The sequence below is a fragment of the Hipposideros armiger genome, unplaced genomic scaffold, assembly GCF_001890085.2.
Source record: "Hipposideros armiger isolate ML-2016 unplaced genomic scaffold, ASM189008v1 scaffold_312, whole genome shotgun sequence".
In the NCBI taxonomy this organism is placed as follows: domain Eukaryota; kingdom Metazoa; phylum Chordata; class Mammalia; order Chiroptera; family Hipposideridae; genus Hipposideros; species Hipposideros armiger.
The window spans coordinates 967,052-982,294 of NW_017731662.1; the positions used below are offsets into that span (position 1 = coordinate 967,052).

The following is a 15,243-nucleotide window of genomic DNA, read 5'->3' on the forward strand; positions in this document are numbered from 1 at the left end:
GGAACTAGAGAACATTATGCTAAGTGAAATAAGTCAGTCAGAGAAAGACAAATACCATATGATCTCACATGTGGAATCTAAAAAACTGAATAAATGAGAAATGTAAACAGAAATAGTCTCAGAGACATAGAGGAAAAACTGAGGGTTGCTAGTTGGGAGGGGGTGGGGATGAGGGAGAAGGGGAAGGGATGAGACAATACAAATTGGGAACTACAATATGGCCTCAGGGAGAGAAAAGACAGTCTGGGGAATATAATCAATAATGTTGTAAATATTTCTTAGGGGGCCAGATGGACTCATGTCTAGTAGGGGAGACCACTTCATAGTTGGTGTAGAGGCCTGACCACCGCACTGTATATCTGAAGCTGATGTTGAATAATAATGTATGTCAACTATAATTATATATACATATAGTCACAGGACATGGAGTAGAGTGTGGGAATGGAGTCAATGGAATTATAATAGATAAGCATGATATTGGGGGTGGGAGGGCAGATGGGGGAGGGGTGTTACTTTGTGAGGGTGAAAAGGATAACTATTGCATTATTCTGTACACCTGAAACTAACAATAAAATGTAAAAAAAAAAAAAGTGTCTCATTTAGAAAGGAGTGGGAAGAACCAGCATTTTTTTGAAACTGTGTTATTACTATTGTATTGTTAAGGAATCCACTGCCATGGCTGTCTTGAAGCCCACACTGGGCTGACAGTAACGAGTTCTGGAGGTGACTGCATCCTGCTCTGGACTTGCTGGTTATAACCACTGTCTTCTCCCTCTGTCTCAGCTGAAAACCCAGACTCAGGAGGCCTCCATCCCGGCCCTCCTATTCTGGGAAGATGCCACAGCCAACTATGTAGGAGGCTTTCTCAGAGAAGACAACTTGGTGTTCCCAGAAAACAAACCCTTTACTCTGAGTTAGGAGGCTGATAGCATCCCCAAACCACAGACAGGTTGTGACCTGCGCAGGCCTCAGTGCAGCTGTATTTTTATCTTTACATTTTTGATCCACCTGGGATTTACTTAGAATAGGGAACTGCAGTAAGGCGCCAATTTAATTTTTTTTCCAGAGGGCTACCCAGTTAATCTCAAACACATTCACTGACTCAACCAATCAAATCTGTTGATTTTAAATGCTACTTTGAATACATACTAAGTCTGTGGGAGTATCTAGGTCTAATTACTCTGTTCTACCTATTTCTGTGTCAATATCAAATTACTTTAACTGCTATATGTCTAGAACATGTTTTAATATACACTGAGGCTAATCCCACGTATTAGTCACTTTTTTCAGAATTTTTATGGTTGATTTTATGTTGTATACCTTAACTTTCCCACATTAATTTTACGATCAGCTTGATTATAAAGAAAACATTCCATTGGTATTTTCATTAGTATCAGCATAAACTTACACATTTATTCAGTAAGATATATGTATCTAAGGCAGGTTATATCATTCATTTATTCAAGTCTTTTACATTTCTCAATAGCATTTCAATGATTTCTTCATATTGATATGACACTTTTTAAAATCTTTGTTTCTAGTTATGTTCTTTTTTGTTTTTTTTCACCTTTTTCTGTGTAAACGACTTTTTTCCATTACAATTCCTAACTGGCTATTGTCTGCATATTGATTTTTATGCATTAATCTTTCCTATCTTGTATAACTCTCATTTGTCAACCATATAAATGAGTAGAAACAATCATGTCATTGACAAAACCGCAATTTGGCCATCTCCCTTCTAATTTTTACACCATTTATTTCTTAATTTTATTTGTTTGCATATATTATGTCTAGAACAATGATAAATAGTAATAAGTATGGTCATCTTTATTTATTTTGTTCCTGGCTCTAAATGAAATGCTTCTAGTATTTCACCCTTAAATAAGACATTGGCTTTTCACTTGAGATTTTCATATTTTGTCATGTTAAAATGTTTTTATATTTTGTTATGACAGTATTCATCTCACTCTACTTTAGTAAAAAGTTTTTTTTAAAATTAGAAGTAATCTAATATGGTAAAAAATAATTCATCAGTTGGAATTTACTTATTTATTTAACCAGTCATTTTATTTAAGATTCTCCAATTTGGATCATTTGGGTTTCACGATTTTTAAAAAATTACAAATAACGTCGCATAGTACATCACTATATTTAAGAAAGTACTTTTAACTTCTTCTAAATTCCGATTTCCTCTGAAAAGACATCTACTGTGAGAACTACTAGACAGAGGGTATTTGTGCTTCACTTCGTTGAAGAATATACTTCTCTCTTTACCACTGTAGACTCTGCCAGTTTTTCAGCGTTGGTCCTTAAGCTCAGTCCTGCTGGCTGGCTCATGCTCTCAGGAGCCATGTTCCAGCGTTGTCTAAAAATAGGAGTGGGGAGGGTCTGGCTGTGGACCCTGTAGGCTGGGCCTGCAAGAAAGCCTCTGCCCCAAGGTGCTGGGTCTACAGAACCAAAGCAGCTTGTCATGGAAGCAGCCCCAGAGGGATGTGCCCTGCCTGTAGCCTCTGAAGTCCCAACATTACGTGAAAGTTTCATGGTGAAATTTTATCCTACTCCCTAGTTAAAAATATGCTGTTACTGAGTTAAATAAATTGTTTACAATTCACCCATTTGCCATTTCCCCTCACAGAATTTTCGTTTCTTTGCTGAAATTTCCCCATACTTCCTGAAGACACTCGATTCCTTGATGCATTATCGATCAGCCTATGTGTTTCCTGGTTCAATGTGTACATCTGGTTCAACATGCGCAGAAGCAGCCTGACCAAATTTCTTGAGGAAAACAAATCTGTCACTGCCCCATTAATGAATATAAAATGTAGGAAACTAGCCAGAGAAGTTGGGAAATGGACAAAACTCATACATCATGACCCTCCCTCCCTGCCCAACTCGAGGACCAAGCAAGAGGAAAGCAGGGCTGGTCCAGTCTTGGGCCAGTTGCTCAGAGGCACCAGGTTCTTGGCTTCAGATACATGGGGACAATGGTGGACCACAGGGTGTAAATTGACCCAGAAACTGTATCCCAAAGAATCCAGAAAGCAGAAGACTGGAATGAACAGAGTGATGAACAGGAGGACAGAACCCCTCTTTGGTCACTAACTACGACTGGAGAAATAAACAGAATCTTTAAGAGTCAGGAGGGAAAAGGAATCAGATGGGCAGCGTGGCAGCTCTGGAGAGAGATTCTGGAGACTTCCCCGATAGCCATGGAAGTGCTGACAGTGCTTTCTTTATTTTTTGAGATAAAATTAACATAAAATTGTATCATTTTAAACATTATAAAATGTACAATTCAGTCGTTTCTAGAATATCCACAATGCTGTGCAACAGTCACCACTATCTAATTCCAGGAAATTTCCATCAACCCCAAAAGAAACCCTGTATCTATCAACCCTATTCCCTCTTCCTGCAGCCCCTGGCAACCACTAATCTACTTTCTGTCTCTATAGATTTCTCTATTTTGGACATTTCATTTAAATGGTATCATATAGTATGGGGCCTTTTGTGTCTGACTTTCTTTACTTAGCATATGTTTTTAAGATTCATCCATGCATGAGTACTTCATTCCTTTTGAAGGCCGAATCATATTCTGCTGTGTATTTTTGAATATACAACAGACATGTATTTCTGAATCCCACTGGCACAGCAGAAAGCAGGAGCTCTACTCAGTTCTTGCTGGTGTGGGTGCTCCCTGAGAACCAATGAAATGAAGTGGACAATATCTTCATGAAACACTTCACAATTTTGAATTTTGATGACCCTGGATCAAGTTTTTTGGTTATAAATTCATAGCAAATTCTGTGAATAACTTGGGATCACCACAATCTCACTTTTAAACATCAGGAGCCAACCTAAACAGCATGTTGCACAAAAAGCCTTTATTACCAAAGCCAGGGAAATACTGGCCCAGGCTCAGAAAGGGGACTGGCAGGAAGAGGCAGGAAAAAAAACAAACCATTCTGAAGGAGGCTGTTCTTGCTTTTGAGATCCTGTTAAAATTACTGAGTGACTTTGGAGAGTTACATGAAGCTGAAAAGAAATGCAGCTTATCCCCAGGACTGATTGATTCAGCAATAACTCAAACCCTTACAGGGCAGAGTGGGTTTATCCTGTTCAACAGTTCTCACGGGAAAAGGCCAATCTGCCCAGACCCATGGATCCATTAAGCAAACCAAGGGCGTAGCCTGCATCCGCGAGATAAGTGCAATGTGCTTTCCAAAGGCCAACATCTAGGTGTCTGATTCGCTTTCTTACTAAGTCAACAGGAAGACAGAAAGGCAGCCACGGTCTACGAAGACACATCAGCATCGTGATCAAGTGTGACACCTGGTGGCTGACCCACAGGGGAAATAAACACCTTCACTTTTCAAATAGTCAAGGGGTCCACATCATACAATAAAACACAAGTTAATGAAATATCTTTTCTGACCCTCGAATTAGCAAATGATTTTCAAAAACAATCAGAACACGTGTTTGGGGGAATTCTGGAGAAGTAGAATAAAGATGACAAACTGGTACTACCTTTCTGCAGGGCAATTAGTTAGGCTTTGCTATCAAAAACCTAAAACTTAGAATTTCACACTCCCTTTAAATCAGTAATGCCCCTGCTAAGATGATCTTAATGAGGTTATCACTGATGTATGCGAAGATTTAGCTACCAATACGTCTGTTGTGGAATTGCGTATAATAGCAAGAAATGGTAAACAATATAAACATTCAAAAATAGAGTAATAGTTCATAAATTAGGCTATAGCCACTATTTAAATATCTTTTGTTATGTACTAGCAGGGAAAGAAATATATCATTTATTGATCATAAGAACACACTTTATATAAACATTTTGGTTTACAAAGAAAGAGTCCCCCGCTAAAAATATACTAAGCCATGAGCAAGGCAATCTCTGAGGAAGTACAATTATTATATGTCCAAAATTTCATTTTCTACCTGGTTCCTTTTGTGTTGAAAACAAAACAAACTAACTTAAATTTTAATTTAGGTGGAAAAATTCACAGAACCAGCCAGAAAGCACAGGAATTGACTACAATTATATTCTAGTTACCAAAAAGAAGGCAAGATCCTTCTGTGTCTCACATCCACAGGGCACAGGAGGGCCTGAGCCCTCAAGCCAGTCGCTACCCCCCATTCCTTGGAGTTTCTGGCCAGCTCACTGGCCCATTTCCCACAGAGACTGTTTCAAATCTTCACAGTCTTTTCAAGTTCCCTTCCCAACTCCTGCCCCCTTCACTCTCAGTAAAAGAGTCCACATTCCATGTGTCACAGGAAGATGATGAGAACAGGCAAAACACAGGAACACCATCTCCTTCCGGTGTCTCCTCCTGCTCTCTTTCAACTGGTCAATATTTGCACACACTGATAGTAAAGTCACAGAGAGAAGGTGTTCTCACTCCACTTTTACTACTACATCATACCAACGTCCCAAGGTCCAGGGAAAAAAGGACTGGAAAATCCATTAGTATGCAACTGGGAGCTCAACCCCAGCATTATTTCAAGTAAATCAGAAAAGTGATGAGAAAGAAGCCAGACTGTGGGGAATTGTGGGGAAAAGAGGAAATGCCACCTCAAATTCTTTATGAAAAGATAGGGGAATTACAAATAAATATACACATTTGTTTTAAGTGGGGATAGCAAACATAGTTGACTATTTTTGATTATAGTATAATTAACATACAGTAAACTGTACATATTCAAAATGTAAAAGTTTTAACATGTGACTAAGCCCATGAAATCATCATCACATTCAAGATAATAAATGCATGGATCTCCCCCAAAAGTTTCCTGCTGCCTCTGTATTTCTCCCTCCCACCACTCCTTCCCCAGGGGGGCACTAAAATGAAAGTTTGGGTTTGTCTGATTCCACACAGCTACTGAATTCATCTCCCTTTACCTTCACTGAACTAACGGGTTCAGATTGTTTTCCCTCCTCAGAATGTGGCAATAACCTAGATCTCCAGTTTCATTTATCTTGCTCCACCAACAATCCCTAATCCTGCCTCTAAACACAGTGACCCCTGTTTAGATTAAGGTCAAGTCCAAGATTCTCAACATGACCTACAGGGCCCTTCAGGGTATGAATCCTGCCTACTCCTCAAGGCTTATTTCTTGCTGTGCTCCCACACCACTGAAGTACCTGCCAGGTACCAAATGTGCTCTGCTCCCCAATTTCCTTTCAAGTGGCTTTTCACAAGCTATTTGGTTTGGAACAAATCAACCTAGACCCTCCCCGAGAAACTCCTACTCATCCTTCTATGCTGGGGACCAGGGCCGCTCCACAAGCTGTGAGGGAGAGGTTGGTGCAAGGTCACACTTTCCTACTGGGCTTCAGCAAGGCTGGCTCAGCGCCACAGCAAGCGGAGGTGGTTTCCCGGTACCTGAGATGGTTTCGATACTGGGTACAGAGCATCCTGAGTTCTGATACATTGATTGCTATCATCCTGCAGTTGACGCACAGAACATTCTCTGCCCAAGGCTGCTTTTCCCCTTTCTCCTCCCACCACATAAACAAGGCTATATCAATAAACCACGGCTGCTAGGCTGGATCACTGTCCTAGCCCCTGCTTTCAAGTACTTGTTTGTCTGTCTGTCTTAATCCTCCGTCGTTCCCCCTCTGGCCCGTTCGACTAGCAGTGCTGGACGTGGCACTTCTAGAATCTTAGACCAGTGGTTCTCTTCAAGGGCTGGTACTAGGATATTGCAGTAGGAATCCCAATATGTACTCTTTACTTACTTGAGAACAGCAATTTCTTGAACAGTAATGGCCCTTTTATCTTTGGTTCCCATGTAGGAGAATATGTTTGGCTTGACTCTGGTAAGACAAAACCAAAACCAACTGAAGTCGCATACCACGAGGAAATCACATTTCTCATAATTTGAGATTCAACATAAATATACTTAAAATCATAATAGAATAAGAGGAGAATTGAGAAACTTTCTTTTAAAATGTTAATTAATATACAAGATAAGAAAGTAAATGATGCCTGAACAACTAACTCCCTTCCTAGCAGCACTCAACTTAGAATATTTGTGGCCCAAAGTGACTAACATGCTATTTAGCAGCTAGCCAGTAATGGAAAGGAGATGATATACTTCCCACTGATCTTATGCAATTCATTATATTACATAACTATTAAATTCTAGATTTATAAAGTACCATTTTGGAAAATTTTTACCTTCGATTTAAAAAAAGTTAATGATGTGAACTTCCTATAAACACAAGCTATTTCTTTGTGTAAAAAAGCCAAATGCTAAAACAGGGATCTGAATAATTTGGATATGAAGATTTAGGTAAGCTAGTTTACCAAGAAGTATTTTATAAAAACTGCTCCACACTCATGGGAAAAAACCAGGAAGGATTCCTTGAACTCTAAGCAATCCCCTACCCAGATCTCAGAGGAACTCCCTTCCCAATTGTTCATCTCTTGTCAAGAACTGTCTATTCACCCGGGCTCGGGTACAGATACGGCACCATCAACTCTCCCCCAAAGAGCTAGCAACTAGAGTAAAATACAATGTTACCCAATAGGATACTGTGTCCTATGGGCTGAACTGTGTTCCCTCCAAATTCGCATGTTGAAGGCCTGACCCTCTGTACCTCAGAATGTGACTGTATTTGAAGACAGGGCCTTTAAAGGGGCTATTAAGTTAAAATGAGGCTGTTTGGGGGAGCTCTCCTTCAATCTGACTGGTGTCCTAGTAAGTGGAGAAAATATGGACACACAGAGAGACTCCAGGGGCACATACCACAGAGAAAAGGCCGCGTGAAGATACAGAGAGGTGGCCATCTCCAAGCTGAGGAGAGGCCTCAGAAAAAAAACAAAAAAACAAACAAAAAAACCCCACCAATGCTCTGATCTTGGGACTTCTAGCCTCCAGAACTGTGAGAAAATTAGTTTTTTACGCCACTCAGTCTGTGGTATTTTGTCATGGCAGCCACAGCAAACTAACACACTGTACGCCATGTTTAAACTGAGTTAACTATATATTAGAAAGTAAAGTTCCAGTGCATATAGATTTTCTGTAGTGCCTGTACCTGTTTCTAAAAAAAGAATTCTTTGACACCTGGCCCATCCTCAGGTCTCAGGTTTCAATCTAGTTAATCCCCAAAAAATTGTAGCTTACAATTTAGTAAAGCAAACCTCTGCACCCACATCAAAGTGCAGGCTTTCAGGGAAGAAAGATAGTTTTCATGTTCAGCTGGGTGGACCAGTAACTCTCTACTACATGCGAACTATTTACTTATAGAATTTTCATCTTGAATCATGGGCAATATGCAAGGAGGTTAAAAAAATTAATTCACCTGTTGTCTAAGAAAACTATAATTGGGAGACATAGTTCCATCTGTTTGCCTATTTTCCAGCTCCCTTTTCATTAGCATGGAAAGAGGAAAAGAAATTTCCGAGTTTTATTTTTGTGACACAAACACAAGAACAAGATACTAACCTTAAATATTTAGACAGTACATTAATAGCATCCATGGTGTCTTTGTTTTCTTTGTACAGTACAAAGTGGCAGTAACTTCCCCTAGACTTTGGCCAAGAATGTTTTCTTGGATCTTAAAAACAAAAAAAATTAAACGTTATATACACTGTAATAAAAGTTGTCTGAGCTTTTTCTTATGAAACCCTACAAGCTCATTTCTTGCTGGAGAACCTCTGAGTGAGAAATCGGATCTGGTCTGACAAGAAATACAGGTTAAGTAGTTACAGCTGTGTGCTCTATAGGTGTTAAACTTTGTGACTGGATACTTAACATTATCTCTCCATATTTAAAATCAAAAGCCTAAACGCTGGTGGTGTGACAAATGACTAAGACTAACCAGCAATCCTCAACAGAGAAGAACACAGAGGGGTCCCCCATTCCCTGGCAGAGCTACTTTCCAAGCACGTGTCTGATGGCTGGGCCAGCAGGCTCCCAGAACACATGCAGCTCTCAGAGAGGCAGCAGTCACGCTGGACTTCGCAGTCTTGCCTCACATCCCCAGGTGTTCACACAGACAGAGTGGACGCCTTACTTGGGATGGGGATAAAACCTGTAAGGAGTTGCTTCAGTGACATGGTTAGCTTTTGCAAAGGCCACTTCCATCACGAAAGTTTAGTTAATCCTCGACAGTTTACAAATGTCTATGTGACAGAAAGAGCAGCTGACATTCAAGACCTAATTGTCATTCTTGGGGAAAAGGAAATGTTAAAAATTAAGCCAAGTTAAATGTTAACTTCTGAGCTACTGTTACTTCACTTGTTCGACTTTTTGGAAACTGATCAACATTTCAAGACTTTGGAGAATCTGATTTTTAAAAGTTCTTTTAAACGAACATTTCAATTATCCTATAATCTAGAAACATATTTAAACAATATTAAGATTTAGATTTAAGCTGCCCAAAGGTGTTTTGAAAAAATCCACACTTCGGGAAAAATACGTAAGTCACAAATGCACTTCCCAGACGTTGTACAGTAACATTTGTGAGTCTGTGTGACTCAGCTGCAGCTGTTATGTGAATACATCTCATTCACTTGATTTCTGTAATTCCATGAAGGAAAAACTGTGAAAAAATATTTCACACAATCCGTAGAAAAGAGTCTTCTTTGTGTAAAAATGTTCCTCTCTCTCTGTCCATAACATAATCCATCTTCAGAGACACAGGAAACTTTTAGTGCTGAAGTAGCCCTGGCTTTGTCAAGGCAAAAAGCACTGCTTGGTAGGTTAGTGATTTAAGCTACAACATAAAGAACAGATGAATCAATAAACAACCATCTGGGAAAACTGCCTGAGCAGATGCTTAGCAAATCGCTTTTCCTTTCTGATAAATGTGAACGTGAGTCCTTTCTGTCTTGCACAGAAAAGTATTACAAGTATTTCTTCGGCTCCTGGTGTGAATTCTTCACAACTCATCCTCACAACATTGTGAACAGGAATATCATTTTTGGTTTTCTTTCCAGCCCACTACAGTTAAACAAAGTTGTCTATACTTGGCACTTGTGACAAAAGTCATTGGCATTTCATTTTACCTACATGAAACGCCAACCCCTCTTACCTGCTGCAGTTCTGACCTCTGTCCAAATGCACAGCATAAAGAGCACAAGAGAGCAGTGTTTAATTTATAATAATAGTCAAGTGCTTTAGAGGTGAACATGCAAATGATCGCATGGAAAGTTTCTACCGAGGACTTCTACAGCTCCTGGTAGAGGGTGGTGGGTTAACAGCCATGTAGACATTAACAATGGAATGTCGCAGAGGCAAACAGTGAACAAGAAGAAAACTCACCTACGGGTCCAAGCTGCCCTGGCTCAACCCCCTCACAATGGCGTGTAAGCTCATCCTCAACCTGCACTGTCTGTACCCACTGGACGTAGCCAAAGGTTTAAGGCTGGGTGCAAAATGCTTCCCCATCTAGAGATCTGTTTTCTCAAATATGGGAGGACATGGACCAAAATGCTCTTTGTGGTTAACTTTTGGTGGTGAGACTGCAAGTAATTACTGTTTTGCTTTGTGTTTTATGAGTTTCCTGCACTGACTTATAAAGATTTTTTATTTGAAAAATTATTATGGAAAACAGTTCTTGAACTGATTAAAAGTGATTTAAGAGATGATTTCAGAGACTTATCCATCAGATGCAATGTCCTGACCTTGTTTGTATCATTATTTGAACAAGTCATCTGTATGTAAAAGACATTTTTGAGACAATCAGGGAAAACTGAATATGCACTGGGTACTGAATATTAAGAAATTATTGTTGATTTTGTTGGATGTGATAATGTAGTTTAGGGCTTTAGTCCGTATCTGTTAGATACATATTGAAGTATTTATGAGTGAAATGAAGTGCTATGTAGAATTTTCTTTAAACCACTCCAACAAGAAACAAAAAAGTGGAAGGAATAGATCAAACAAAAACAACACAATATTAATAATCTTGAAAGACAGTTGATGGGTACATAAAAAGTTTTAAAAAATACTAGTGATAAAAGTTGATGAAGTGTAGCTACATTTTTACTTAACTACCCCTTTAGTACATTTACGATGAACTACAATGGCAAGAAATAAATGAAGCCACAAGACTAAAAAAACTAAATGCTATATACCTTAAGAGAAACCATGACAACCGAGTATGAGTTTTGGCTCACAAGCATGCATCTTTTATTAGCAAATCCAAGCACTGTGCATGCATACAATTATCTCCTCTGCAAATAACAGACACAAGGATTCTTTTCCTATTGCACTCAGTGTATACAATACAATAGTAGGCATATGCACTGATTAACTGGGAATATTTTGAATAACAGAAAATCAAGTCTCAACTTCTTTTGGGCAGTCTGTTTAACTTTATAAAACTCGAAATCCTTAGAATGCTAAGTAGAATATATATAGCTTTAAAATTTAAGTGAATCTAAAATAATTTTCAGATACTTTTGAGACATTCTGATTTAAAATGCTGATGCAAAGAAGTCTCAGGCTGAGATAATAGGAAGCCACCTTCTGATGGTCTGGTATTGTAGCCCCTATCTAGTAGAAACAAAACCAAATAAAAAACACCTCATTCTGGAAGATTCATGTCCTACGCTGAGAGACCCTCGTGAATAAGGAAGGAAAAATGTTTGTAGCTCGAGAATGATGACAGGATGAGGTAGCATGCAGCACATTCTTTCCTTCTTATTCAAGGCCATTTCCACCACTGCACCCCTGCACACCAACCTTTCAGCTTCCTCAGGGATCCTGTTCCATCCATTCTCACTCTCCTCCCAGAATTTTCACCCTCCATCTGCAATGGCTTTCCTTTTAAAAGTCGAACCTATGTCTCCCTCTCCTTAACCATGTTCCTTTCCTTTCTCCTCCTCTTTGCATCTTATTTGAAAAAGCAGTCTGTATTTACTGCCTTTCATCTCAACCTACTATGTAAACTCGTTTCCAATCTTATTCCACTGAAACTGCTCTGGCAAAGACACAAATGATTTCTATGTTGCTAAAAACTGATGGACATGTTTCAGAGCTCTCTCTCACTGTCGGTATCTGTAATGTTTTCCACTACTAACCACTCTGATTATTGGAATTCCTTCTTCCTGTGGATTCTAACATACTAGTTTCTCCGTGGAAGTTTCCTTTTTATCTGTCTGGTTCTTCCCTACTGAGTTTCTGTGGATTCTTAGCTCCAGGTATCCTTCCTGGGAACCACTCATTTCAGAAAGTATGAAGAACCTCTGCACATCACATGGCAGAATTTTGTTTTTTTCTACTTGTCTTTAAAAAGTTCTTGGAGGTATTTGTAATATAGATTACCTATCTCAAAACATCAATCAATTTAACTGATTACATATAATAATTATATGACAGTTTCAGAAAAATATCATATGTATGCTTTGGTAGGTAAATCAGTGTGTCCTGTCTATCAGACTGGAGTAACACACAAAATAATGCCTAAGTTAAAATAGTTGGTAATTTGTTTGGCTATATTTGAGAAAAGTTTAGGTTAAGAATATTACAAATCTGCTAGATAATGCATGACCCACCATAACAATTTACATCAGGGTTTGGTAGTAAAGGGACATGAAAAATATTATAAATGTAAATTTGCAATGATGCTTTAAAGCTGATTAATTCAAATGCTAGGCAAAGGGGCCCAGGACGACAAGCTGTCATTGGTACTGGGTCCTATCGGCAGGGGCATGACCAAGAGTCTCTGGATACCAGCTCTCCCTACTTTTCCAGTGATGTTTACTCTAAGCCACTCGCAGCTTGCGGGTGGGGAGCTAGATCGATAAAAAATGAATGCAGACTCTCAAGTGCCTATCAGGGTCTATGAGAAGGTGGCAGAGCAGAGCTCAGATGGCAGACCTGTAGTCCGTCCTTGACTAAATGTTACAACACCTCAAGCGCAAGAGGTTTGATCTCTATGCAAGATCTATGAATATGATCTCAATTCAATGTGACCTGCCTTCGTTCCTCTTTTTAAAGTGAGAAATTCATATTTTACTGAAGATGTGCAAAGGGAAATGGGAGGGGTGCTGCATGTCACACAGAGCTCGGCATCTCATTGGAAATACTTAAGAGAACTGTCTATTTGAAAAAAAGAAAGGTGGGTGTGACATAAGTACAGAAAATGTGGATACAGAACACGAGCGATCTGGCAACACTCACTTAAGGGGAAAGGGTAGGTAAACTGTAACGGCCACCTATAGATGCCCTAACTCCCCTCCCTGCAGATCACAAAACCTGGCATCCTCTAAGAAGAAATAACGATCACTGCCAAGAAGTAACCAGTCAAAAAAAAAAAAGTACAGGTTTTGCTTTTCCCAATCTGCTTCCTCATGACCATACTTAGCAGATCAAGACCCTGCCTTTTCTTCTTGCCTTTGCAAGAGGGTGGCTGGCTAACACGGATCGCCTCTCTAGAAACATCTCCCTAGCAGCCCTTCTCAACCTGGGTTCCTTGAGAGAATTAAGACGGAATGCACCACGGCTTCTTGCCGTAGGTAGCAAGTCACCTTCTCTCCTCTACATCAAAATAGTTATCAGCTACGTGTCGACCTTGGGAGAATGGAAAAAACAGTCCCTCAATCATTTTCCACGGGGCCCAACTCTCTTGAAGAACCCAGCTGAAGAATGGCTGTTAAGGTGATATTTTATACTGTGACTCAGACATCTAAGAAACATACCGTACCCAAGCCATTAATTAGTCTATGGATTGAGAAGTGATTAACAAGTCGTACCCTCAAGTAGTTCTAAAACATATCTCACTTTTCTTTTTGCTTTCCACTGAGAAGTGGCCTCCAATCTCCACCTTCTCCCCAACTACTCAAGTTTCTCATTTCTATGTTACTATCCAGGCTTATTGATTTCTTAGGCACAGCTAAACCTTACTTCTGCTCCCTTTTTTCCTACACCCTCTCAGTTCACTAGAACGGCAGTTATAAACAATTAAGTCTTCATCCATTCACAGCATTAACCTAAGAGAATACTGACAAAGCATTAATGATTTGAAATCTTTTGTTCTACAGTCTTGTTTTGCTCTAACAAATATATCTAGAAATAACTCACTAATGGGGAGAAGGGCGAGGAAATAACTTTTCCCAACTGTAATTTTCATTAAAATTTTATCTGCTGATTTGACAAGTAAAAGAAGAAGATTAATTTTCTTTAAGGTCATATGCAATTAGAAATTTTCATAGCTGTAGAAAACATATTAGAACATAAATATCAAAGAGATTCCCCGACAACATACCCATTTCAAATGAATGATACACAACCAAAGATGGGATTGGACAAAGGGGCATTTTTCTAGCTATTCCATGTTTTTTATGTGGGAGTGAAGATATTCACAGTTGGAAAGCAGCAAGCTCTTTCAATTTAGGGACTTTGCAGAAAATATGCTGCTGGGACAGGTGACGAGCCTTTTCTGTTCACCTGACAGCTTTCTCTCCTCCATTAAGACAAAGACTGAGCAACATTCTAGCATTTTCTTCTTAAATTGCCACGTAGCCCACTCTGCTCTTCAGGGGACATATCAAATTCCTAAGATGCTCTCTCAGGCACCACTATAATTACAGTTAATCTTTACCCACATAAAAGCCCTGATGCCCCCTCTCAGCAAGTCTATAGGATTGCTCTGGCATCTAAAATGGTATTATTCACCTTCTTTGAAGGAGTGACACGTGATCAATATCCTTTTCTGAGCAACAGCAAAGCAGCCTTGAACATGAACAGGCAAGGAGAAGGAGTAGTGGGACTTGTCTCTCATGACCTCCCGACAGAGAAATCAAGTCCAGTTCACTCACACACTTACTTGCCAGAGCCTTCTGTCCAGCAGCATGGTAGGCTACAATATATTTCTTCCCCTCTCTATCCTCTGTTTTTGTCTCTAATCCTGGATACAGAGATTTAATCGCTTGATGGATGACGGTTCTTTTCTCTTTGGTGTCCTCAACAACCTATTAAAAACATAGATAATGATACTACTAATTTAGCAAACATTACATAGGGAAATCATACTAATGAATGAGCAAAAACACTACTCATCTTATTAACTATTGTACATGAAATAACACAAGTACATGGGTATGATTTCAGGAATCTTTCAGAGTTTCACAAGATACAAACCCTAAAGAGCCTGTTTGCTGAGTATGTCTATCTGCCAGGTACTGTACCAGACACTTCACAGATGCTCCCTCTTAGGGACTCTGGGGGACAAAACACTTCAGGACTCACAGATGGAAATGTAGGCAAGCTGAGCCTTTG

At 39.4% G+C, this 15,243-nt stretch overlaps 1 protein-coding gene across 1 annotated transcript in view; it reads right to left on the reverse strand.

Annotated features, from left to right (window-relative positions):
* The window catches only part of PUS7 (pseudouridine synthase 7), a 59,856-nt gene that overhangs the window by 22,768 nt on the left and 21,845 nt on the right, over positions 1 to 15,243 (reverse strand). The window contains exons 5-8 of the mRNA XM_019660125.1: positions 14,792 to 14,936; positions 10,052 to 10,069; positions 8,461 to 8,572; positions 6,749 to 6,826 (exon numbers count right to left, since the gene is read on the reverse strand). Coding sequence (XP_019515670.1) covers positions 6,749 to 6,826; positions 8,461 to 8,572; positions 10,052 to 10,069; positions 14,792 to 14,936 — 353 coding nt within the window. The remainder of the gene's footprint in view (positions 1 to 6,748; positions 6,827 to 8,460; positions 8,573 to 10,051; positions 10,070 to 14,791; positions 14,937 to 15,243) is intronic.